This window comes from Notamacropus eugenii, chromosome 2, assembly GCF_028372415.1.
Source record: "Notamacropus eugenii isolate mMacEug1 chromosome 2, mMacEug1.pri_v2, whole genome shotgun sequence".
Taxonomy (NCBI): domain Eukaryota; kingdom Metazoa; phylum Chordata; class Mammalia; order Diprotodontia; family Macropodidae; genus Notamacropus; species Notamacropus eugenii.
This window is the reverse complement of record NC_092873.1, coordinates 425,074,466-425,101,647: the sequence shown is the minus strand read 5'-3', so window position 1 is coordinate 425,101,647 and position 27,182 is coordinate 425,074,466. Positions and strand designations below refer to the sequence as shown.

Here is a 27,182-nt window from a genome sequence, read left to right as displayed (position 1 = left end):
GTTAGGGAAAGTAGATTGTAATTACTTTTTGAGAAATCTTGTTGGGATTGTTGTATTGTAGTTTTTAGCCTTGATATTCCCCTTTTTCAGGGAGAATCCTGACTTGAATCTATCCATGAATACAATCTCTGCCATTTCCTTATTCATCATTTTTTTGGGAAAACCCTTTTTAATAACAACAGTTGGTGAACCATTCATCAAAAAACTATTGTAAGTGTCTTTCAGTCAGACTATTGCATGGTGTTTTATTAGAAATGATAATATAAAGGCATTAAAAAGTCTTCCAGTATAGCTGACTTCACCTTACATACATTCTCTAAATTATAATAAAACTGTTTTGGTTTTCTCATTAATCTCATTTCATATGTTTCTTTCAACAAAGTTATTGGTAATTGTCAAAAATGATTTAACCAATTAGGATTTCAGTTTTCCATTTGACTATTTTGTTCTAAACAACAACAACTACTACTCCTAAGTGCAAATAATTCAAGTAGTTGCTGTTTTAGGGATCAAACCATTCTCCACTGGGACCATGGATGTTGTGATAGACAGAGGAACTCTTGCTTGTTTTAGGTGTTGTCTTAGTCCTGCTGAACACAGGGGTGTCTTGTGTAGCTGTTTAAAGTAGTAAAGTATTGGATGCTGACTTAAAATCAGATTGAAATTCTTTTGTAGAAATATAATAAAACTTTGTCTACTTTGGGCAGGGGCTGTTTGAAGAGTACAGTTTTTTTCTGTGATCAGTGTGAAGAATTTTTTTTCTTTTTGAGAACAGTACAGTTTAGACAAGGTTAGTATTAATTATTAGAGACAATGCATAGCCATAAGCAGCTTGGAACACAAACAGAGGTTTATGGAAGTAATGAAAAACTTCAGAGTGGTTGAAGAGAATTGGGACTTCTTAGAACTAATATGCTGTCCCAGACGTCTGGAATCTGAGAAAATCTTTTATAATTTTTATGATTTTTTTTCTCAGGCTATGCGAGTGTCTGAAGTTACCGATCCATTTACTTGATGAAAATGCTAAATTATCACTTTATAAAATACATTCAACTTATCCATTTCTTTTGTTTCCTTTTTCTCTTTCAGTTCTTTATTCTTTTGTCAAAGTGATCACAGTAATTGTGAAAGACTATAACTGCTGAGGTATTATATAGTTAGTTGTTGCTTCTAACTATAGTAGAAAACAGAGCAGTTAAGATAAAGGATATATTATGATGAAAAGTAGGAAGCAAGATATGTTTCCTGCCTTTTTCATGATTGCTGTAATTCAGTTTTCCAAACAGGTACTAAATTTTATTAATGAAAATTGGGACAGTGACAGAATTTTACTAAGACCTTCTAAGTAATCTTTCAAAATAGAAATTCTTTAAGCTATTATGAATGAAAGACATTTAGACCTAAGAAAATAATAATGGGTACTCAAGTAGCAAAGGAGAGGTTAAAAAAACAAACTAATAAGTTAGACTAAGAAAAGGAGAAGAAAGGTCATGAAAGAATAGGAAAGAATAGGATGGCAACATTGACTTAATGGAAAAGTGATGAAATAGTAGATCTAAAGGTAGAGGCTGGAGGTATTGAGAAAGGACAATGGTAATTAGAATAATTAATCATAAAATTCAGGGATTAAGCTACATCGTTCAAAAGCCTTTTCTGGGCTGACTGTGATTATTTTAAAGGGTCAATCAAGAAATCTCAAGTAAAATTTTTTGAAAAAAATGTTATTTTAGTTGGTTACTTAATTTTTATACTTAACACTGGATAAATATATATCTTCCCACTCATTAATTAAATTTATCTGAGATCAGATGAATAGAACAGTAAACTTAGTGTTTTGCTCTTTTGTGGTGGAGACAACATTTTGGGGAAAATTCACTTATTTATATATTATTCTTTTTTTTTTTTTTTTTGGTAAAGTCTCCTATCAATTTTGAGTCTGTGTTTGGTATATTTATTGGCCTTGGATACTAATTGTTGCTCCACACACTTGTTATTGTCATTTCTGGTTGTGTTTTTATTTACTTTTCCATTTTAAAGACATTTGGAATCATCAAAGTTTAGAGAAAAAATAATTGGTCATGGAATTTTCCCTGCCTCCTTAACTATTTTTGAATAAAGGGGACTTTATTTCATTTTATTTATGTTTTTTTGAATACTTTTTATATTTAAGGAGCTTTGTATTCCCAGCGTTCTTTGAAAGTTTGAATTTACCCTTGTGTATTCTGTCTGTGATGAGAAAATGACTTAGGGAAAGGTAAAGTAATATGAGGTATCACTTTGGAGTTTCAGTTCTAATTCTAAAAGCCCATCTACTGTTGTTATTGTTTATGTGTATTGCACTTCTAACCACTGTTTGGACTAGATTTTTTGATTACTAAAGTAAGTATAGACTACCCATCTTACTGAGTGTTCTCTTCTGATCTCATTTTAAAAATATTTTAAATAAAAATTTAAACCTTCTCTGTACCTTGAGTTGTTTTGGTATTCTTGAAAGCCAACTAGTAGAGAGAGCAGTTTATATATTAGGATATAAAATTTTTTAGTTATTGTGTTTACTAGTTAACTTTGAAAAAAACTGAATTTGGCAACTATCTCATTGAAAGATATATCACTTTCATAGGTCCTTCACTCACCTTGATTTTCTCAGCCATTCTTCATAAAATTATATTTTACCAATCATTTTGCTGTAGCAGGTTGGTAAGAGACTATAATACTTACTGCACTTGGTTACCTGAAGACCAGAATTCAAATCTTATCTTAGACACATTGACTGTGTAAGTATGGGCAAGTCAGTTATTCATCTAGAACCTTACTTTCCTTATCTGTAAAATGATAATAATAACAGTTGTATGACCTGTCTCATAAGGTTGGTTTTGAGGAAAGCAATGTATAAAGCACTTAAAGTGCTGTATAAAGGTGATTATTTTTATCATTTTCAGTGAAGAAAGATTATTTCATGTGATTGTTGCAAATTCACTTATCTAACTTTGTGTCTCTGAGACTGGAGACTACCCCAGATGTCTTATCAGCTTTCTTGAAGCTTGATAAACATTATAAAGTGATGAATATAGCAATCAGTGGCAAAATAGCATCATTAGCACCAAAATCCAAGACAATGGCTGATCTACCAGTATAATAATAAAGTAAAACCACTGTGCTTGGTAGAAAAGTGGAAAGTAGATGCGAAACAGAGTACCTCCATAGCTATATTTCTTTACCCATATATTGCAATTGTGACATTAAGTACTAGACCAAACTGAAGAGTCATAGAGCAGTGGTTAAGTTCACTTTTTAAAACAGCTATGAAACGTGTAGGCTATCTCCACATTTTGGAGCAGTTTTATCAGTCTAAAAGCTATACTTCCCATGAGTTTGTAAGGTGGGAGCAATGTCTTAGAACACAGCCAGTTTACCAGTTTGTTTTTAGCACAGTGTGAATGGACCATAGGCTGATGCTACAATGGATAGAAGACATTTGTTAAGCTTAGGCTGAAACACAATTCTAGGCATCTTGGCAGAGCTGTGGAATAGCATGGAACAGTAACAGCAGATACATTCACCCAGTATACAGTAGTCAAATCTGAAATGTTTCTTTGTTCAGAAGGGATAACTCACATTTTAGTCAGAACAGAACAACACTGGGTATGGTCTTGTAAAATGCAGATACCATAGCTGGATAGAAAAGAAAATCTTCACATAGCATACGTATGAACAATATAGTGATCAAAGGGAGTTTTGCTTTCAGCCATAGAGATTTCACTTTCAACTTCTCTTTAAAACATTATTGATCACTGAATACTGATGAGGGCTGGAAGGGGGTGGTGAGCACCTCTCCTTCCCCCCAAAGACCCGAGTACCAGGCAGGTCTCCTGGAATGAATTTGCAGACTCAAGCATTCTTGAAGTCAAGATGGTAAAGATTTATTATACTTTTCAATGGGCAAGAGTTCTTAGGGAACCTGTGATTTGAATGGGGTACAGGTAAAGTTTATATAAGATATTCTATAGTAAAACATGTGCCATATGTGATGGCTAGGTGATTCAGGGTGGAATTGGGGAATGGTTAAGGAGTGGTTAGTTCTTAAAGGAACATGCACTTTTAGTATCTACTGTACAGGTATTTTACCTAGAGTTCATGGGGAAATAGCCCAAGTCAGGTCTACATGGAGGTGTGGTTTTAAACTTGAAATGTCACTAAGTCAACCAAGGGTCAGGATTGACTAAGTAATACCAGGCTGCTCTCATCAATGTCTTATTAGACAAGGGAGCATATGTATGTCTAAGTCTCGGATACATATGATTTCTCAGTGAGTACTAAATGTCATTATGACCCAGTTCACAGCCAGTTCAGTGAGTACACAGTGGGTTCAAACTAATAAATTATATAGGTACAGCTGGCTACTGTGGCAGGAAGGGAGATAATGGTTTTGCTAGGGCAGGCTGTGTTCTTGGGCTGGGGAGAAACTGCCTAGGGTAGTGTTTTGAGGCTAGGGAGAAATGCGATTTTAGAATTGGGGTCCAAGCACATGCACTCATGCACCCCATCAATATCACCTTCAGGCATCATACTGTCCAAATCTCACTGTGTCTTTCACTTACTTATTGGTTGCAGAGATCTGCTATACCCAGTCACTTACTTTCTTTCTTTTGCTGTGTGACCAGAAATTTTGTCATTTGTTTCTTTCCATTTCTTTCAAATCACAGTATTGTATTTCTAGGGCTTATTTAAAAGGGGAAAGATAATAAAATCACAAGTAACACGCCAGAATAAGGTAATTACAAGTAAATACAAAAGGGAATTACTCAGTTCTAGATTGATGTAGTCTAAGCTTCTTGTTTCCAAGGCTTAGTTTGACTTTTATAATATTTCTCACTAGGTTGAGAAAATCCTTAGCCCAAGAAATGAATAAGCCCCTGCCAGGCCTAGAGGCCTGAGGGCTACCCGAGTCTTACCTTACCTGTCCCAGGTCTTTGGTTGGCCAAACCGGATAAACGTATGAGAGAAGAGACTTTCCGGAGTCGAACAAGGGTTAGGCTTTATTCAGGGTCCTGGTTACATGTGCAGGGGGAGCTCTTCCTTAGGAGGGAGAGAGAAATCTCCCAAGGAGGCAAAGATCTTACAGTAAGAGATTGGAAGCAGAAGTGTAAGTGGGGAGAGAGGGGGAGGGGAGAGCGAAGAGAGGAAAGAGGGAAGAGGGGCCTTCTGTCCTGTAAGGGCCCCTCCCTTGCTAAGAGCGCCTTCAGGCTTTCCTGACCCTAATTAAGCTCTCCGGCCGTGTAGTTTGCACCTGAATACCGTGCCTGCTAGATAACAATAGGTGTGCCCAGATCCGGGACAGTCTCGAGGGCGGGGATGCTCCTCCCATCACGTTTCTCACGGGAAGAGGCGGAAATACACGAGATAGCTCGGTCTCACTCCTCGATTCCCTGGTGTTTCATGGGGGGCCTCATGAGAACTCTAAGATTTAGAAGTTCCCACCTTTACCCGCCTGAGACTGTCCACATGGAATTGAGCTTCCATCCCCAACAAGCCCCATAACAGCATTGCCAGTTTTGGACCCGTTTACCTGGACATGCTGGTTCAAACTCATTGGTCCATTTTGTGATCCTAGGCATTAGTCCATATTCTTGATTATGTGGTTGCCATTTTGGGTATTTCCCACCTAATCATTAAACATCTAATAAATTTACAAAACAGGTAAAGAACAATGTTCCAATTACCTCCAAAACTTAAAAGTACCAATTTGGTGGAATTATACCCATTTTTTTATCTATCTTTCTGCCTGTCTGTCTATCAGCATATTTAGCACAAGGTGCTCAATAGTTGTATATAATATTAGAGTTGCTTCTGATCATGAGTCAGTCTTTTCAGCCATGTATACTCATTTGACTATAGCATTGTCAGTAATATCATCCTTAAATATGAAGATTATATCTCTGGTTATATCCTCTTCTCACCATGAACCAGCAAAAACTAGATGCATAGTTTTCATATTTAAAATATAATTAGGTATTGAAGAATAATTTGAGTGACCATGTAAAATCAAATGATGTTCTAGCTAGGCTCTGTTTTTGTAGAGGTCAAGATATACATGTTTCTTATAGCTACATTGTTTAAAAGTAACTTCTGATGGCTCAAATATAAGAAAGCGGTAGTCAGCAAGGGCATAAAGATTAGTATGATGATGAGTTTAAAGTAGCTATCGTTCTGTTAGTTCTTAATTATAAATGTATCACTGAAAAGCATTTTAGTGAACTTAAATCATCTTAAGTTTAAGCTAGTCAAGGGAAGTCTAGAGGGATAAATCAAACCTGAAGGAAAAAGTGTTCATTTTCCTGCATGCTGTGAATTTGAACTTGATCTGATACTTATTTTTGAGAGGTTATATAGGCAGGTAAAAATGTATCATTTGTAATTGTAGATCAAGAAGGGACCTTCAAAACCATATGTACTTGAGATCTCTTATGAATTAACCAATCTTTAAAGAGTAAGATGCAGTCAGTTAGTAGTACAAAAAGAGGAGTAGTGATAAACTCAAACCAGGCATGAAATGCCAATTTGTGATTTGCCTAAATTTACCAGCTAGTTAATGAGAGAAGCACTATAAAACACAGAATCTTCTGATTCCTAGACCAATGCTCTTTCTATTATACCATACTACTATTTTCTTCTCTTGACTTAGGTGAGAAAGACCACTTAAAACAATGAAAAGCAATATTTTCTGATGAAAAAATAATTTTTTCACTTTGAAGGTGATAATGTTTTAATTTTTGAATTTAAATATCTTAACAAATTTAAAATTAAATGCCATACAATTTATATATCCTGTTACTGAATATCACTTTTTTCCTTCTCTTCATCAGCCTTATTTAGTCTCTCTTTGGAATTCTAGGTATACCATTAATTTTGATTGATCTAATATATTTCTATTAAGAAGAGGAGGAATTTATTCTCTAAAAACTAATCAGAAGGTGCCTAAGTTCATCAGAGCTATAAATTTTTCTGTAATATGTTAAATATCATTGAACAGTTACCAGCAACCAGGTCTTGAGTTTTAAAGGCACTGTCATAGATACCTGGATTTTTTTTTTTTAATGAATTATTCTGTTGAATGTCATTTTTTTTTTTTTGTATAAGCATTTACTTTTTATGTGGCAGATATTCCTTCTATAATATAGACTTAGGGGACTCCAGTTTACATACATTTTTCAAGGTATAAATAGTGAATGAACTGCCATTATCTTGCATTGAGCAAGACCTAATATGTAAAGCCTTTCACCTCGGTTCAGAAATTTGACTGTACAAGTACAAGATAGAAGATTCATGGTTACATGGCAATTTGAAAAAGATCTGGAAATTTTAGTGAACTGCAAACTGAATATGAATCAGGAATTGATGTGATAATCAAAAAAATTACTGTGATCTTGTCCTGAGTTAACACAGGCATAGCTTCTAGGAATGAGGAATTATTATTATTCTTTCATACTTTGCTCTAATTAGACTAGTATGGAGTATTATTATGTTTAGTTCTGGGTAACACAATTTAAGAAAGACATTGATAAGTTGACCAGCATCTAGGGGAGGACAACCAGGATGAGAAAGGTTTTAAGCCTATGTAATATGAGTATTGGTTAAAGAAACTTGTTTCAGCTTGAAAAGAATTGACTCTGTGTGTGTATGTGTGTTTTGGGGCACATGGCTAATGTCTTTAGGTATTTGAAGACCTTTTTCATGGAATAAAGAGAAAAAGTTGCAAAGAGGCAAATTGAAGCTCCCAAATATTTTCTATTTTCTACAGTATCAGTTAAATATTCTTGACAATGAGAAGTCCATAAGTGGAAGGGCTTACTTTGGGGTGGGTTTCCCTTATGGAGATCTTCAAACAGAAACTACATGATGTGGTAAGAGAGTTTTTCTGTGTTGGTTTTATTACAGCCATTTCATTAAGATGTCTGGCTGTAATGATGTGATGATGCACTTAGAGAATCCTAGAGAATCAACTAAAAAACTGCTTGAAATAATAAGAAACTTTAGCAAAGTTGCAGAATATAAAATAAACCCACATAAATCATCTACATTTCTGTATATTACTAACAAAGCCCAACAGCAAGAGATAGAGAAATTCCATCTAAAATTACTATATGTAATATAAAATATTTGGGAGTCTACCTGCCAAGACAAACCCACGAACCATATGAACGCAATTCCAAAACACTTTCCACACAAATAAAGTCAGATATAAAGAATTGAAAAAATATCAGTTGCTCATTGGTGGCTGAGCTAATATAAAAAAAGACAGTTCTACCAAAATTAATTTACTTATTCGTTACCCTAGCAATCATACTACCAAAAATTATTTTATAGAGCTAGAAAAAATAATGGCGAAATTCATCTGGAAGAACTGGTCCAGAATATCAAGGGAATTAATGAAACAAAATATAAGGAAAGGTGGGCTAGCTGTACTAGATCTTAAATTGTATTAGAAAGCAGTAATCATCAAAACTGCTTGATATTAGCTAAGAAACAGTGGTGGATCAGTAGAATAGGTTAGGTATACAAGACACAGTACTCAGCGACTATAGTAATTTACAGTTTAATAAACCCAAAGACTCCAGGTTCTGGGACAATTACTCACCATTTGACAAAAAACTGCTAGGAAAACTGGAAAATAGTATGGCAGAAATAAGGCATGGACCAACACCTTTTCCCTTATACCAAGATAAAGTCAAAATGTGTACATGATTTAGATATAAAGGCTGATACTATAAGCAAATTAGAAGAACAAAGAGTAGTTTACCTGTCAGATTTATGGAGAATGAAGAATTTATGACCAAACAAGAGATACAGAATATTATGAAATGCAAAGTGAATAATTTTGATTACATTGAATTGAAAAGTATTTGCACAAAGTCAATGCAATCAAGACTAGAAGGGAAACAGAAAGCTGGAGAAACAATTTTTATAGCCAGTGTCTCTGATAAAGGCTTCATTTCTAAAATATATGGAGAACTGAATTAAATTTATAAGAATACAAGTCATTCCCCAGTTAAAAAATGGTCAAAGTATATGAACAGGCAGTTTTCAGATGAAGAAATCAAAGCTATCTATGGTCATATGAAAAAATGTTCTAAATCACTATTGATTAGAGAAATTCAAATTAAAAGAACTCTGAGATGCCACATCACACTTATCAAATTGGCTACTGTGACAAAAAAAGGAAAAATAAATATTGGAGAAGATAGACACTAAGACATTGTTGGTGAAGTTGTGAACTGATCCAACCACTCTGGAGAGCAATTTGATACTATGCCCAAAGGGCAGCCAAACTGTACAACCCCTTTGATACAGCAATACCACTACTAGGTCTTTATCCCAAAGAGATCATAAAAATGGGAAAAGGACCCACATGTATGGAAATACTTAAAACAACTCTTTTTGTAGTGGCAAAAAATTGGAAATTGGAGGGGTGCTCATCATTTGGAAAATGACTGAACAAGTTGTGGTATATGAATGTAATGGAATTCTATTATTCTATAAGAAATGATGAGCAGGCTGATTTCAGAAAAACCTGGAAAGACTTATATGAACTGATGCTGAGTGAAGTGAGCAGAACCAGGAGAACACTGAACACAGTAATAGCAACATTATGTGATGACTAACTTTGATAGATTTAGCTCTTCACAGCAGTGCAAGGATCTAAGACATTTCCAAAAGACTCATGATGGAAAATGCTCTCCACACCCAGAAAAAGATCTATGGAGTCTGCTGTGGAGTCTGACCTTATAAGAAAGCATAGTGTTTGTTCTCTCTCTCTCTTTTTTGTTTCTTTCTTGTGGTTCCTTTCATTGGTTCTAATTCTTCTATACAATATGACTTAATGTGAAGATGTGTTTAATATGAATGTATATGTAGAACCTATATCAGATTGCATGCTGTCTTGGGGAGGGTGAAGGGGAGAATAGGGGAGAAAATTTAAAACTCAAAATCTTACGGGAGTGTTAAAAACTAAAAATAAATAAATTAAAAAAAAAAAAGATGACTGGCTTCACAACCACCCAGAGCTTGCAGAATTTAACTGAGATGTCAGATTTTAGCTCTGGTTATTGACTGGTTAGTGAGAAGAGACTTTCCAGCTCCAGTTATTTAAGATGAGCTTGTCAAATAACTAGCTCTGGTGTTAAATGGTTCTGGTTAGTCTGCAAGTTCCAGTTTTTCCTGCAGTGTTTTTATCTTATCTGTTATGATCTTTTTCCTTCTGCCCTTTGTTCTTTGTTGTATAAATCTTTACCTTCCTCTTCTGTCTTCCCTAAATTCCATTGTATCTGTCCTGCCTGAGGTAACTAAGAACTTTGTAAGGTTGCTGAAACTGATGCTGGGACCCATTGGCTTTTGTATTCTATGGGTCCATGCTTTTAGCATAGGAAGCATTTAGTTGGTTTAGTGGATAGAGTGCTGGGCCTAGAGTCAGGAAGACCTGAGTTCAAATATGACCTCAGACTTACTATTTGTGTGACCCTGGGTGAGGGTCACTTAATCTTTGTTTGCCCTAATCCACTAGAGAAGGAAATGCCAAACCATTCTAATATCCTTGCCAGGAAAACCCCATGGACACTGTGGTCTATGGCATCACAAAGAATTGTACAGAACTGAATGACTGAACAACAACATTCTCTGAGTGTGTAACAAACAGTGTTTCTTTCCTCTTCTTTGCATGTTGATAATTTTGATTGGCAGCAGTATCTATCATAAATCTTTGGACTTTTTTTATGTCAATGACAACTTTGTTGAAATAGCGATTCCCTTTTGGATATGATGTCTCTTCCAACTCTTGAGATTCTGTGATGTTATTTTAGTGATACATGGCTATTAAAAAGTTGGATTTTTGATAATTTAGGGCTATTTATTATAAATAATGATTTTGTCTTTTCCTTCCCCCTCTGCCTTTGCTAAATGGTCATGTCATTTGAATTTAGGAACACTATCTTTTTCTTGTGGATCAAGGATTCTTAACCTGTGGTCCATGAATTAAAAAAAAATGTTTTGGTAACTAACTATATTTCAATATCATTGGTTTCCTTTGAGATTCTATGTATTTTATTTTGTGCTTTAAAAAAACCATTGTTCTCAGAAGAAGTCCATGGGCTTCACTAGACTGCCAAAGTGGTCTGTGGTACAAAAAAAATTAAGAACCAGGGTCCTAGATCATCAGAACCACCAAAAGAATGTGAACTCTTTGAGAGCAGGGACTGTCTTTTCCATTTACATTTTAGGTGTTAGCCAGTAGTACTTTGCACACATTAAATACTTAGTTGAAATGCTTTATTCATTTTTACTTTCATTCATGAATAAACTGGTTAGGCTTTTTGATACATCTCCCCTTTGATTTATGCCTCTTGTTAATTGTCAGCTTAGAGGTAACACTTATTATCTACAGCTCTTTATCAGCCTCTTTCTTTCCATCTTCTTCTGATCTCTAGGTCTGACTGCCTGTCTGATGGCTAAATGATTGCTTTGGGGCATTTGGGCTTTACCTCACCCTCCTTTCACATTCTTCTGATCATAAGATTATGAAGGACTTCTGAGGTTTTCTGGAATCAATCTTAAATAGAAATGGATCTCTGTAGGCCATATTGACTTAGAAAACCACAAATTAACATTATCTGTGTTGTATTATGTTTTCATCTGGTTGTGACTGGAACTCTCTAGTTTTGCTCTTGTTTGGGGAGAGGACCTGGGATCCTTGAGTTTGAGCAAAACCTCTGATTTGGTGCAGTCCTTTCATTTTACAAATGAGGACACTGAAGTTTAGAGCAGTTTAAGTGACTTCTGCAGGGTCACATAGGTCAAAAGGCACAGAGTTGGAATTTGAATGCAGATTCCCTGACTCCAAATCTAGTTTTTTTTTTTTACATTGCATTATGTTGCCTGTCAGTCAGAATTTCTATTTAGGTGGGGTAGGGCATATATGGTGATATGTTGAGATGAAAGGAAGAAGCAAAAAAATCTAATTAAAATAATTTAATAAATACCTTTTTTAAAACATCCTGGATTATGACTATTTGCATTTTTTAGTGGGAAGTTTACTAATCTAAATAGATCTGTACTTGGTGAAATTTCAGTTAATATGACTAAATGTAGTGAAAAATTTCAAGAAGTCAGGAAAGATATTTTTGGGAACAGGCCACTTAAGTCATACTAGGTTCCTTGTTGGTCTTGTGTTGGCTCATTAGTATTAAAGTGCAGTTGTACGCAGAAAGTTTTGAATTTGTTAGAAGGTGCTGACAAAGTCAGTTTTGTTTTTTTTTTCAGAAACAGAGAATGTTTCAATAAGCCAGTTAATCAGCTTACTCTAATGCCAGGAACTATACTAAGTGCTGGGGATTAAAAAAAAAAAAGAAAAAAATAGAGGGAGACAACACCCAAAAGAAAACTGAAAAACAGGGCCCCAGGAACGCGCTGACAGAAGGCCTTGGGAGAGAAATCAGGGGATGGCCCAGAGTCATGCATTTCAGACTATTCCTAATCTGGGAGATTATTTACTTTCTGGCTCCTTTCTTGAAGTATTATTTGAAGCTACTTTGCCTAGAATTCATCTTGTCCTAAGATTTATGGGGTCGTTGATTTGGAAAGTAGCTCGGGGGATTTTTAGTCTGACCCTTTTATATAGATAAAGAACACTAGACTGGGGGAGGTTAGGTGACTTGTCCATGGTCATGCAAGTAGTAAATATCAGGAGTAGGATTTGAATCCAGGTCTTCTGACTCCAGAGCCAGCATTCTTTCTAACGTATCATGCTAAGTCCTCATCTTAGCAATAATTCAGATATAGGAAATGAAGTAGGCAAGTTCATCCTCATGCTAATTTCTCTTTTTGTGTGACATGGTTAAAATTATCCACCTAGTCAGTTGCTCATATGTTTTGGGCATTTAAAAATTATTCATTTTCTGTAAACAAGAATTTATTAGTTACCTAGTATGTTTTAGGCATTTTCTTGGGTGCTGGAAATGGAAAGAAAGATAAAACTCTCTGACCTCAAAGAACTTACATTCTAACTAAAAAAATGACACATACACGCAGAATTACAATAAGTATGTGAAGTAAATACAAGGTAATTTGGGGGCAGGGAGATTCTAGCATTTTGTGGCAGTTAAGTAGGATCTGGCATTGTGGATGACCTTGGAGGGAAACCAAGCATTCTAAGAGGTGAGGATGGAGTTGATTTCAGGAGGGGAGTGCTCAGGCTGTACAAGGTTATAGACGTAGGAGATGAATTGTGTCTGAGGGACAACAGGAGACCATTTTAGCTGCATTACAAAGTATGTTAAGGGAAGTAATGTGTACAAATGTAAACTAGAAAGGTCGGCCAGAACTAAACTGTGAAATGCTTTAAATGTTAATAATAATAGCAATAACTAATAATAGACTAGCTGGCATAGCACTTTAAGGTTTGTAAACTGCTTTACATATGTCATCATTGCATATTACATATGCTGAGGGAAGTGCTGTTAACATGCCCATTATACATTTGAAGAAACTGGGCATGAGGGCAAATGACTTGCTCAGTCACATAATATTGATAATTATAATAGATTGATAGAGTGCTTACTATGTGCCAGGCACTGTGTTAGTGCTTTTCAATTATTCTCTCATTTGATCTTCACAACAACACTGGGAGGTAGGTATTATTATTATTGTCTCCATTTTACAGATGAGGAAACTGATACAAATAGAGGTTAAGTGATTGCCCAATGTCACATAGGTAGTAACTGTCTGAGGCAGGATTCAAACTTGTCTGCCTGACTCCAAGTGCAATGCTTTATCCATGGTACTGTATAGCTACTTCTAAGCACATAACTTTGTACTTCAAGGTAATATGAAGCTATAAGAGAATAGTCAGATACGTGTGTAAGATATGTCACTTCAGATGTGTAGAGGCTGGATGGGAGAGGGGTGAGAAGTGAGGTTGGGCGAGCATTTAGGAGGCCACTGGCACTGCCAGGCAAGTGGTGATTGGTGACTGAGCTAGGATGGTGGCTTTGTGAGTAGAGGCAAGATAGGTACAAGAGTTGCTTTGGATGTAGAATCAACTGCAATTAGATATAGAGTAAGAGACATTTGGCTGGAAGTGTCCAAAAGACAGTTAGTAATTTGGGACCCAAATGCGGGAGAGAGTCTAGGGGTATATAGATTTGGGAGTCTTCTGCATAGAGGTGATAATTGAACCTGGGGAAGCTGATGAGATTACTGAGAGAGAAGAGACAAGTGCCCAGGAGCAGGCCTTGGGTAATGTACATGGTGAGACATTCTGAGAAGGAGCACTTAGAGACATAGGAGGAGAACCAAGAAAGAGTAATATCACAAAATTCAGAAAAAAGAGTGTCCAGGAGGGCGTCAATAATGCTAGTTACCTAAATAGGTAACTTTTTCTTCAGAATCATAAGGTGATAAAGTGAGAGAATATATATTTGACCACTTAGTTCATACCCATGGAAATAGGAATTGGCTTTTAAAGAAATTAATGTAATAGTATTGGTTATCTCTATTTTAATTTACTATATGAAATATATTTGCCTAACAAATTTTCAAAAATCTATGTGGAACAATGTGAGAACCAGAAATGCAATTTTATTTGTATTTGTATTTTTAATGCAAATATTGTTTCATCATAAAACAGTTAACTATACTGGTTAGGACTTATACTATTGCTTTGTTTTCCTTTGCATGAAAACAACTTTGTAACCTTTTTTTTTAAAAGAAAGGTTTATAATTCCAGCATGTCCTGATGGCTTTTGATGTTTACCATATATAGCCCAGATCTCATTACTATGAATAGTTCCATTAATTTGTAATTTTTTTCTCTCTGCTTCAGATAGTCGTTTGGAAGAGATACAGCGATTTTAAGAAACTGCACAAAGACCTCTGGCAAATTCACAAAAACTTATTCAGACATACAGAATTATTTCCACCTTTTGCTAAAGCAATAGTCTTTGGTAAGCATACTTTTGAAAATTTTGAAATTGCTTAGTAAATGTTAATTGCTAATACTATTTAGTTGATAGACTCTAAAACTACTGATGTGTTGAAAATAGAAGTCAAGCTTTTTTGTTATATTTGCTATATTAAGAGTATTAATTGTAATCCGGTGTCCTGAATTTTATTTTCATGTGACTGAGGCAGTATTTTCCCAACTTAAAATAAACATACCCTCAGAGTTATATTTATAGAAAGCACTGTAAGTACATTTTTAATTTTTTTTGGTTTTCTGACATTATTAATAGTTTATTCTAGCCACATAACTCAGAAAAAGTCATGTTGAATTGCTCTAAATGTGTTACTAGAGATGTTCCCTCTCTTTGACCTCATGGCAATTCTCAGGCCAGTTCAGTTGTGCAATAACTTTCTCTATTTGAGTTGGTTCCAAAGTGGCCCAGGTAAATGCCCCAATTCTATACATGAATATACTTCTATTGGCAGAGGCCCTAGGTAGTCTAGACTTGCCAGGAAATGTCTAGTTTTGAGAACATCAGAGAGACCAGTTTGTACAGTGTCTTTTTCCCTCTCCTTACACTTTAAGCTGCTATTCATTATGTTTGATTTAGGACACAAGAGCCTTGCTAGCCCCATTGAATAGTAACCCTCAGATCACTTAGTTACATGAAATATTGACCTGGTATTTCTATATGGGCATTTGTATATGGGAGTGAGCGTCTCCTCTCCCCAGATAGGAAGGACCACTGAAATCCACTGAAGATATCCCTTATACCAAAGATACCATGGTACTTTTTTTTGGGAGTCCTTAAAATAGAGCATGGACAGTCAGTCTATGAACTGTGTATGACTGACTCCTGTAGCCATTGTTAATATAACTGTGTCATTCTTCACTATATGTATCATTGTCCATTTCTCTGTCACTATCTCTCTGTCTTTCTTTTTCTCTTTCTTATCCCTTTGGAGAAAAGCTTGTGTTGAAGAGCATAGGATGTGAAGTTAGAGGACCAGAGGTGGAATCCTGGCTCCGATATTTGCCTGTGTGTCTTTGGGCAAGCCAGTTTCTCTGCGCTTTGCTTTTGTCATCTGTAAACTTAGGGGGTTAGATTAGGTCACTTCTGAGGTCCTCTTCAGCTCAGAATAGGGGATACTACATTTATACCTTCCTCTCACTTCTCATTCTACTCTCTTAGCAAACCTTTTCGTTTTCCAAATTTCGTTTTTCTCCTGCCTCTCTTTTAAAACTGCTCTTGGCATTCATGGACCTTACTTAGTGTTTTGGGGATGCTCAGGAATAAAGAGCATAGCTTTAGTTTCATAATGGAAATGTTTCCTATAGCCTATTAATTCTATCAGGATTGTAGATTTAGAGCTGGAAGGGATCTCAGAGACCATCTGCTCTAACTTCTCCATTTTATAGATGAGTATTGAAACCCTGGGAGGTTAAGTGATTTGTCCAAGTCCACACAAATGATGGGGTTGGGTGGGATTTCAATCCAGGTCCTGTGACTTCAGAACCAGTGTTCTTTCTATAACACCATCCTGCGTCTTTTCATTCTGAGATTACTTTTCTACATACAAAACTAATATCATATACGTATATATGTATACACAAATATATTTCACTTCTCTGTAGGCCTCAGTTTCTGTGATATGATAATAATGCTTTAATGTTCAAAAGTCAGTGGTAAATAAAACTAAAGAGAAGTGACTACAAGTTCCTTTATCTGGTCCCCCATGCCTGTCAGAAACCTGCAGAGGCTCAGAGTGGAGACAAACTGGGGGCGAGGTGGAAGGCCCTTCTCCTATTGTGACTGAGATCCATGCTTGCACCCAGGATCACAGCAGGAGATGGGCCTGAATCGGGGACCAGGCAGCATGCCTGAGCTATAGCAGAAGAGAGGTATATTCTAGGACCCACGTAGCCCATCTTGGGCCACAGCAGAAGACATGGCTAGATTAGCTTTCAGGCAGTGCACTGCCCAAGTAGTCTTACTAGATTTGTAGAAAGAAAAAGGGCCAGATCAGTAATTAGGCAGCAAAGACGCTGTCCAAGCAACAGCTATGGACCATGCCCAGTGCACCACTCAGCATGAGATAAAACCAGACCAGGTGCCCTATAGTGTGCAGAAGCGAGGCAGCCCACACTTGAGTCACAATATAATATGGGACCAGATCATCACCCAGGCAATGCTGCATTCAGGCCACCCATTGAAGACAGAGCCAGCCCAATATCTAGGCATCTGTTGCTAAAACCACAGCAGGAAAAAGGGCCAAATTTATAAACCTACTTCCCCCCAAAGTGAGCCTTAATCCTCTTTCTGTCTTGCACCTCCTCAGTCTCTGCAAAGGAGAAAGACATTAGGGTCATAACTTAGTTCAGTTGCTGTAGAATATGGTCCCAAGTACAAGCCCAAAAATTCCCTTGGAATCGAGTGTCAGGTACCGTGGTTTCTCAGGCTTTCCAAATGAACTGTCTGACTGCAACATCCTGCCTGCAGTCTTGGCTTCATGGTCTTCGTGTCTTTTGAACTCCAGGTCTGGTGAGGGACCCATGCTCCTTAAACTGAGGACAAATGAAACAGAACCAATACAAATAGTTCTAGGCCCAAACTTCTGAGCCTGGACAAAAAAGAGGCGGGGAAATAGATCCTTCCTTTTGATTTAGTTCATGGCACTCAGCACTGCGGTTCAACTCTGTGTGATTTTCACCCTCTGGAAACAGTAGGAAAAGCCACATAGGAAAAAGAAAGACTGACTAGTTCCAAAGATGAAGCCTATTCTGGCTGTGTAGCCATTTGAAGAAGGCTACTCCCACCCTCGTGGTATGAAAACTCAGGGTTCCTTCATGTTGGTAGATCTGGTCATTCGCAGGCTTGGGAAGGGCATTTCTATTTCTCATTCTCATTTCTTTCCTGGTTTCATTACTTCTGTCACTCCTTAGAAATGGGAAGACCTAATTCTTAAGAAGTGTCTTTGCCTTTTTCAGATATTTAAATTGTTTCCACCTTTCTTCTTTGCTATAACTTATTAGTCACCCTTATATCCTTCTTAATGGCCATTGGCTTAGCCCTTTAATTTGATATATTTCTTCACTAAAGTTCTACTCTGATAATGTGTCATGCACATGAAGGTGACTGATTTTTGAAGGCTAGACCAATAGAGCACAAGCTCTACCATGTTCTTTCTATTAAGTTGTGATGACTTCCATTGCTCTAGCCATCAGACTAGATGACTTAACTAAATTCAGAGTCTCTAAGTTGATTGCAAAGTAATTGATATTTTGATACTATCACCTCTGAGGTTTCAGTTATTAAATTGTTAAATATTAAATATTTAACTTAAATATATAGGAGGCATTTTGATTGTAAGTGTAAGTTGTAGGTGGAAAGAGTAAGTAATCATTATTGCTGAAATCACATCATTAACAACGAAGAAGAATTCTACATTAAACCCACAATGGGAACTTGATTCTTGAAAGAGTTATCATTCCTCATTTCTTGAAATAGAAAGTTTTTTCCCCCTAAGTAAATGCCCCACCTGACAGGTTTTCTTTCTTTTTTTTTTGTAATCCTTAACAATTTTTATTTATTTCAGTCACTTATAAACTTGATATATTGGTCCACATCAAAAAGTAGGAATCATCTGTTTAACCTTCTATAGAATGAAATTGTAACATCAACCTAACAAACTAATATAACTTGAAAAACAGAAATCAAAATAACGAATGGATTTTCAACTCAAGTTACTCCGCGAAGTTGTGTCTTTGTGCATAACTGTAAGAATCCACAATGACACATAGGCTGGCAGATGAGAATATTTCAGAGTTGGCAGGAACTGAACTGACACTTTAGTTCAACCCTCTCACTTTAAAGAAGGGGGGACATCCCCAAAGAGGTTAATGACTCATCCAGTGTCACACAGCTAGTTGTGACATGAGGTGAAATTAGAACCCTGGTCTCCTGGGTCCAGTCCAGTCAAATATTCTACATTTATTTTTCTAGGTCTTAACATCTTCATATATAATATATTTCACCAACTTTCAGAAGAAATTGAAAGTTATCCTTCATCAGTGGGAATATTTTTCAAAAACTGTGTGTATAAACATTCCTCTCATCTTAGGGCTTCTGTAAATCATAAAACATTAGATCATCTAATAACTATTCAACATACTTATATCACCTTAAGAATTTACAAGTAGTTCATAATACACAACAGTCTAGAGATGATTTCTACCCATACAGTGTAAAGTGTTAAAAAACTCAGAAAACATTTCTATTATTTTTCAGTTTATTTGTTCCATATAAATGAGCAACATAGGCAGGCATTTATAAATATTTAAAGTATTTTAAATGCTTTTTTTCAAAATTTAAAATATAATCAAATTATTTTGATGCCACTGTAGTAACATAATAGGATGAAGACTTTGTGTTGCAATTTCTTTTTTAAAATTTTTTAATTTTTCATTTTTAACACAGTTCATATCACATAAAACAATTCCAGCTTTTGTTAGGTGATACTTCTTTTACAATATGGACCACAGACAAATTTTTTTTTTTTAACATTAACCTACTGAGACACAAATAATAACTATGTATGCTAACTTCATAAGCCCTTGACCTAATTGTCTCCATACTATTACTAAGAATTAAAGGACCCTAACTTGTTGTTGGTCTAAAGTCCTAAGCCTAATAGCTTAATTTTAGACTTAACTTCTTATGTTCCCCTAATCTATAATTTAATAGATCTGGTATTAAGCTTACAAACCTTTTGACTATAGGAAATTGCCACTAACAGTAGGGACATTGTTGGCAAACAATATCTCCTCAACTTCATGTCAGTTCTAGGCAGGAGTAGATTGTCCACTTGCATTCAGTGAGGCTTAAAGTCTGCCAGGTGTCAGTAGGGAAATTGAGTCAGGAGAATCCTACCTCAGCCTAGGCTGAACAGCCACGCTGCCACCCTTCCCATGAGATCACCTTTTTCAGTTCATACTAGCATCTCACAGGTTTACTGGCATCATGAATTGGAGGCTCAGACCTCCTTTCTTGCTATCCATACCTGGAGTTAGATGCAGAAGAACAGTCACTTAATAGTCCCATAGCATCTTAAAATAGCAAGTTCCAATAACCAGGTTTCAGGTACGACTATAATTTCACATTGGCTAAGGAACATCTTTTGAGGCAAGTCATAAGTAGCTTACATGCCTTTCTATACATGTTCTAGTTCCTGCTTAAATAATAATCATAAAATCAAATTTGCCATTAAAACCCTAACTTTTCCATCAATGCCAGATTTTACCCGAAGTTACCTGCCTCTCGGAAACTTAGACTAAAATTCTTTTCCCCAAACTAAAAATGTCTCTGATTTAGTCTCAGTAATTAATTCAGTCAATTGTTTTAATACAAATTGCTTTTACATCACTTTGTAACATGTCCAATTTTTTCCCCCTTTCTCCCCTCCCCCCACCCCCTAATACCTTGTATTCTGATTACCCCTTTCCTCAATGAGCCCTCCTTTCTACCCTTCCCTTATCCCCATCTTCTCTCTTTTCTTATAGGGCAAGATAAATTTCTATACCCCATTACCTGTGTTTCTTATTTCCCAGTTATATGCAATAATAATTCTCAACATTCATTTCTAATACTTTGAATTCCAACTTCTCTCCCTCTCTCCCTCCCTACCCATCCTCACTGAGAGGGCAAGCAGTTCAATACAGACTAAATATGTGTCATTTGGCAAAAGACTTCCATAATAATCATGTTATATAATACTAACTATATTGCCCTCTCTCCTACTCTATCCCCCCTTATTTTTTTATTCCCTGATTTGATCTTGCCCCTTCCCAAAAGTGTTTATTTCTGGTTACTCCCTTCTCCCATTTGCCCTCTCTTCTACCATTCCCCTCACCCCACTTGTCACCTGCTCCCCTACTTTCCTGTAGTGTAAGATAGATTTTCATACCAAATTTAGTGAGCATGTTATTCCTTCCTTAAGCCATATGTGGAGAGAGTAGCTTCACTTTTCCCCTCTCCCCTTCTCCCTTTTCTCCTCCATTGAACAAGATTTTTCTTTATCTCTTTTATGAGTTATAGCCTGCCCCATTCCATTTCTCCCTTTTCTCCTCCATTGAACAAGATTTTTCTTTATCTCTTTTATGAGTTATAGCCTGCCCCATTCCATTTCTCCCTTTCTCCTCCCAGTATTTTCCTTCCTCACCTCTTAATTTTTATTTTATTTTTTTGTGGATATCATCTCTTCTGATTCAACACAGCCTGTACTCTCTGACTCGTGTGTGTGTGTGTGTGTGTGTGTGTGTATGTATGTATGTATGTACAATCCCTCCACCTACCCAAATATTGAGAAAAGTCTTAAGAGTTATAAATATTTTATTTCCATGTAGGAATGTAAACAGTTCAGCTTTAGAAAGTCTTTTATGATTTCTCTTTTCTGTTTACCTTTTCATACTTCTCTTGATTCTTGTGTTTGAAAGTCACATTTTCTCTTCAGTTCTAGTCTTTTTGTCATGAATGCTTGAAAATCCTCTATACCATTGAATGACCATTTATTCCCTTGAAGTATTATACTCAGTTTTGTGGGGTAGGTGATTCTTGGTTTTAATCCCAGTTCCTTCGATTTCTGGAATATCCTATTCCAAGCCCTTTGATTCCTTAATGTTGAAGCTGCCAGATCCTGTGTTATCCTGATTGTATTTCCGTAGTACTCAAGTTGTTTCTTTCTAGCTGCTTGCAGTGTTTTCTCCTTGACCTGGGAATTCTGAAATTTCCACAATATTCCTAGGAGTTTCTCTGTTTGGGTCTCTTTCAGGAGGTGATTGGTGGATTCTTTCAATATTTATTTTGCCCTCTGGTTCTAGAATATCAAGATAGTTTTCTTTGATAATTTCGTGGAAGATGATGTCTAGGCTCTTTTTCTGACCATGGCTTTCAGGTAGTCCCATAATTTTTAGATTGTCTCTCCTGGATCTGTTTTCCGGGTCAGTTGTTTTTCCAATGAGATGTTTCACATCATCTTCTATTTTTTCAAACTTTTGTTTTTGTTTTTTGACTCTTGGTTTGTCTCATAGTCATTCGTTTCCCTGAACTCAATTCTGTCTTTCAAAGAACTATTTTGTTCAGTGAGCTTTTGAACCTTCTCCTCCATTTGGCTAATTCTGTTTTTTAAAGCCTTCTTCTCCTCTTGGCTTTTTGGACCTCTTTTTCCAATTGAGTTAGCCTCTTTTTAAAGGTGTTATTTTCCTCAGCATTTTTTTGGTTCTCCTTTAGCAAGCTGCTAACTCGCTTTTCAAGCTCTTCTATTGCTTGAGCCCAATTTAAGTTCCCTTTGGAGACCCTGGAGGCAGAGGCCTTGACTTCCTCTGACAGTACGCCTTGTTCTTCCTGATGCAAAAGGATGGGGGGAGACACCTGTTCACCAAGAAAGTAACCTTCTATGGTCTTATTTTTTTTTTTTCCCCTTTTGAGGGCATTTCCCCAGCCAGTTACTTGACTTCTGAATCCTTTGTCAAGAGGGTAGTCCTGTTGCCCCTTCTCTCTCTAGTACTGTGTTCCAGGCTGAGATTTGACTCAGCTGCTCTATTCCCTGGGGCTTTGGGTGGGGGCGGGGCTGTCACTCAGGGCTGAGGTTTAGATCAGCTGCTCCCTACCGCTACAGGCTTTAAGCTGAGCTGCCTGGACGATGGACCCAGGTTGTTTCCGGGCCACAGTAGCTGCCTGTAGTCTGCTGCTGCTGTTGCTGCCCTCGCCTGGGGTGATTGCTGGAGGAATTCCCCTCTCCCCTAGCTGGGAAAGCCCTCCCACACTGACCTTTGAAGCTTTCTTTGTCGCTTGTGGGTTGAGGTCTCTCGGACCCTCCCTACTGGGAACTCTGCCTGGGAAGTCTGCTCAGGTCTGTTCAGTCCTGGCTGCATGGCCAGGGCTGAGCTCCACTCTGCTCAGTGTCTTGTGACATAGACCTTTCCTGGTGGCCTTCTAGGTTTCCTCTGCCTGGAAACCTCTTTTGCTGTCTTGATCTGTGGCTTCTGCTGCTCTAGAATTTGTTGAGAGTCATTTTTTACAGGTATTTTGTGGGCTTTGGGGGAAGTGCTAGAGTATATGTATCTTTCTACTCTGCCATCTTGGCTCCCATCAGTTGTTTTTCCAGTGAGATATTTCACATTGTCTTCTATTTTTTTATTCCTTTGGTTTAGGTTTGTATAATTTCTTGGTTTCTCATAAAGTCATTAGCTTCCATCTGCTCCATTCTAATTTTTAAAGAACTATTTTCTTCAGTGAGCTTTTGAACATCCTTTTCCATTTGGCTAATTCAGCTTTTTAAAGCATTCTTCTCCTCTTTGGCTTTTTGGACCTCTTTTGCCATTTGAGTTAGTCTGTTTTTAAAGGTGTTATTTTCTTCAGTATTTTTTTGGATCTCCTTTAACAAGCTGTTGACTCGCTTTTCATGATTTTCTTGCATCACTGTCATTTCTCTTCCCAATTTTTCCTCTACCTCTCTTAATTTTCAAAATCATTTTTGAGCTCTTTCATGGCCCGAGACCATTGCATATTTATTTTAAAGGTTTTGAATGCAGAAGCCTTGACTTTGATGTCTTCCTCTGATGGTATACATTGTTCTTCCTCATCTGAAAGGATGGAAGAAAATACCGATTCACCAAGAAAGTAACCTTCTATAGTCCTATTTTTTTCCTTTTTTGGGCATTTTCCCAGCCAGCTACTTGACTTTTGAGTCCTTTGTTAATTGGAGGGTATATTCTGGGGACCTGTAGGTTCTCAGTTCCTCCAGGGTGGCTCAATTGAGGAAGAGGAGTTTACTCCTCTCCTGGCCTTCGCTCTGGTCTGGGAGTAACCACAACTTTTCTGCCCAGTATCTGTGAGTAGGATTCCCTGTCCAGAGCCTCCACCAGCTTTACCACACCAGCGCTGTGTGTTCACCATCCTTATCCCAGGATTGCCATTCAGGGCTGAGAGTCAGATCAGGTGCTCAATTCCCCCAGGGTCTTTAGGCTGAGGGTTGCTAAAATGGATGTTGAGAGAGGCTACTGCCCTGAGCCCGAGGCCAGACTACTTTCCCTTCTCACCCAGGTGAAAATGCTTTCTCACTGGCTTTTGAAGATGTCTTTGGTGTTTGTGGGTTTAGAAATCTGGGAATGGTAGCTGCTGCCCGTGATTCTGTGCCCTGATGCCTGCTCTAGTCCTGTGCTTGCCAGACTGCATGGCCAAGGCTGGGCTGTGCTCTGCTCTGAGCCCAGTGTGATAGACCTTTCTTGTTGGCCTTCCAGGCTATCTTGGGCTGGCAGCATCTTTCACTGTGTAGTTTTGTGGCTTTTGCTGCTCTAGAATTTGTTTAGAGTCATTTTTTTACAGGTATTTTATGGGCTGTAGGGGGAGAGCTTCTACAGGTTGGTCCTTCTACTCTGCTATCTTGGCTCCATCCCTCCTAATAGGAACTCCCTACTCAAGGGGGTATGAAACAACACCAGTGCTGACCAGAGCTTGAGCAGTCACATCTGCCCACTTGATGAGTTTCATTTCGTAGTCTTAATTCTATTGAATATTTGGAAACTTGGTATTGGACTATGTTTAAATCACTTTTGCTGAAAGCAAATAATAGCCATTGTTCTTTAACATCTCGTGTGCCGCTCCATTCTTTGTCACTGAAATCTGAGGGAAGGTGTTTTAGCTTGGAAGTTCCACAAGGGTAACTAGGTGGTGCATTAGTTAGAATACCTGGCTTGGAGTCAGGAATACTCTTCTTCGTGAGTTTCATTCTGGGCTAAGACAGTTACTTGCTTTGTGACCTTGGACAGGTAACCCTGTTTACCTCAGTTTCCTTATCCGTAAGATGAACTGGAGAAGGAAATGGCAAACCACGCTAGTATCTTTGGCTAGGAAACCCCAAATGGGGACATGAAGAGTCAGACAGAAACTGAAATGACTGAACACTATACTACCACTTCACAAGGTACTTCAGGGCAGTATGACAAAGCATAATTCCTGTTTCATTTGTGTAGTAGTAGAATAACTGCCCTAAGAGGAGGATATGGTATGGATTGATAGGATTGTTACCATTCATCTTTGTAAATCTGAATTTTTCACTTGCTTGGTTACTAACACCTTTTGTGCCTGTATAAGTTGGCCATTTAGAGGCAGCTAGGTGATAAATTAGATAAAGCAGTGAACCTGGAGCCCAGAATAGCTGAATTCAAATGTGATTTCAGACACTTAGTGACTTTATGACTCAGGGCAAGTCATTTAACCTTTGTTTGCCTCACTTTCTTCAAATGTGTGGACAGTAGTACGTACATCACAGGATTATTGTGAAGATGAAATGAGGTAATATTTATGAAACTCTTAGCACAGTGCTTGGCACACAGTAGACTTTTAATATCTGGTTTCATTCCATTTGTCTGCTTAGGAACTAAACTTCTTCTGTTTTAACTCCTTTGAAACTGCTATTTCTTGTAACTAATTCCCTGCATAATTCATATGCAACATTGTTTTCTTTCATTTTTCTTTCTTTGTACCTGGAGGACCTAATTTTCTCTGGTCTGTTGTGTACATGTAGCTCGCATGTAGTGTGATTAGCTTGTGGAAACAAGTGCTGTGTTCCTAATGGGCCAAAATGAAACAGTTATGATCCCTTGGGTAATTAGGTAACCAACCATTTTTCCACCTAAGGGATATTATGTGCATGATAGATAGATATGGCTTCCCTAGGTCTACTTTGGTAGTATATTTTAGGTATTAGGTGGTTTGTAAAAACCCACTCTATGTAGTTTTCTTTAAAGATGCTTACATGTTTTGCACTGGTTTCTTAGAAGAACATTGTATACATTAATAATTTTAAAACTTGAAATCTTTGACCATTATATATTTTTCTTCAAAAGAGAACTGACCTATTAATCACTGTATAATTTGTACTCTTGCTGTTTCCTTTTTATGGATTTAGATCAAGAGATACTGCAGCTAACTAACCCATTGCAGTTTCCATTTATCCCTGGCAAGATTATAAGCCTCTAGAGGGCAGATACCGTGTGTTTTCTCTGTCCTTTACAGTGGTAGACACAAGTGCTGAGCACTTAGTAGGTACTTAGTTAATGTCTGTTGAGCAAAATTCTAATGGGTTTTATAGGTAATATTCCTTATTTTCAGAATAATTCTTTTCTAAGGAACTAAGTGCAGGTGCTAAATAGTTTTTACTTTTGTCCAGGATTTATGCTTTTGGGTGGAACCTTTGAAAGTCAAAGTAATATTTGTCGTTTATTTCTGTACCATGTTTAAAATTAGAATGATTGGTAACCATTTGAATATCACCTAGCAAAATAAGTTACTTTGCTTTTAATTTTATTAAATATATGTTATTTCTTCTGAATTTGTTAAAGACGAGACTACAATTTCTCATTTTTCTTTTTCTTTTAATTTTTTTGCATTTTTTAATCACTCATTTTATAAAATTTTGAATTCTGGATTCTCTCCCTCCATCCAGCCCCTCCCACATCCATTGTGAAGGCAAAGAATAGAATACCCATTATACATACGAAGTCATTTAAAACATTTCTGTTAGCTATGTTGTAAAAAAAAAAACCAAAGCCACAAGAAACATAAAGAAAGTGAAAAACATTATGCTTCATCACCAGTTCTCTCTCTTGAGGTGGATAGCATTTTTCATCCTGAGACTTTTGGAATTGTCTTGTATCATTGTGTTGATCAGAGTAATTAGTCTTTTACAGCTCATCATCTTTACAATTTTTTTGTTGTTGTATACAATGTTCTGCTACTTTTGCTCACTTCACTCTGAGCTCATATAATTCTTCCCAGGTTTCCTGGAAAAAAAAAAAAAGGAGAGTTGAAGGTGATATTGGATTTAAAGATGTAGAGAGTGGGAGAGAAAGGATCTCAGGGGGCAGTTGGCTTCTTTTTTCAGTAAAGTTTGGGGTGAGGTCCCTAGCCTTGAGCGGGGGGAAAGGGTTGGTATGGAAGGCTTGAAGAGAGTTGAAAAGATTGGAAACAGATTCTGTGTGGAGTGTGATAGGGTATCAGGGGGTAAAAATGTTTCCTTGCTGCAGTGAGGGCCCAGTGGACATTAGGTATCATATATGGTTATATGACTTTGTCTTGCTCTGTTTTACAGCACATGAGTAGGAGCAGAGTGGGCATATGGTGGATTGTTGCAAA

General features: G+C 37.1%; 1 protein-coding gene across 4 annotated transcripts in view; it reads left to right on the top strand.

The window, feature by feature from the left end:
* RPS6KC1 (ribosomal protein S6 kinase C1) overlaps positions 1-27,182 on the top strand; it is a 213,768-nt gene that overhangs the window by 29,376 nt on the left and 157,210 nt on the right. For all 4 annotated transcript variants that reach the window (XM_072647859.1, XM_072647856.1, XM_072647857.1 and 1 more), the window contains exon 3: positions 14,870-14,990. In XM_072647859.1, the coding sequence (XP_072503960.1) occupies positions 14,870-14,990 (121 nt within the window). The remainder of the gene's footprint in view (positions 1-14,869; positions 14,991-27,182) is intronic.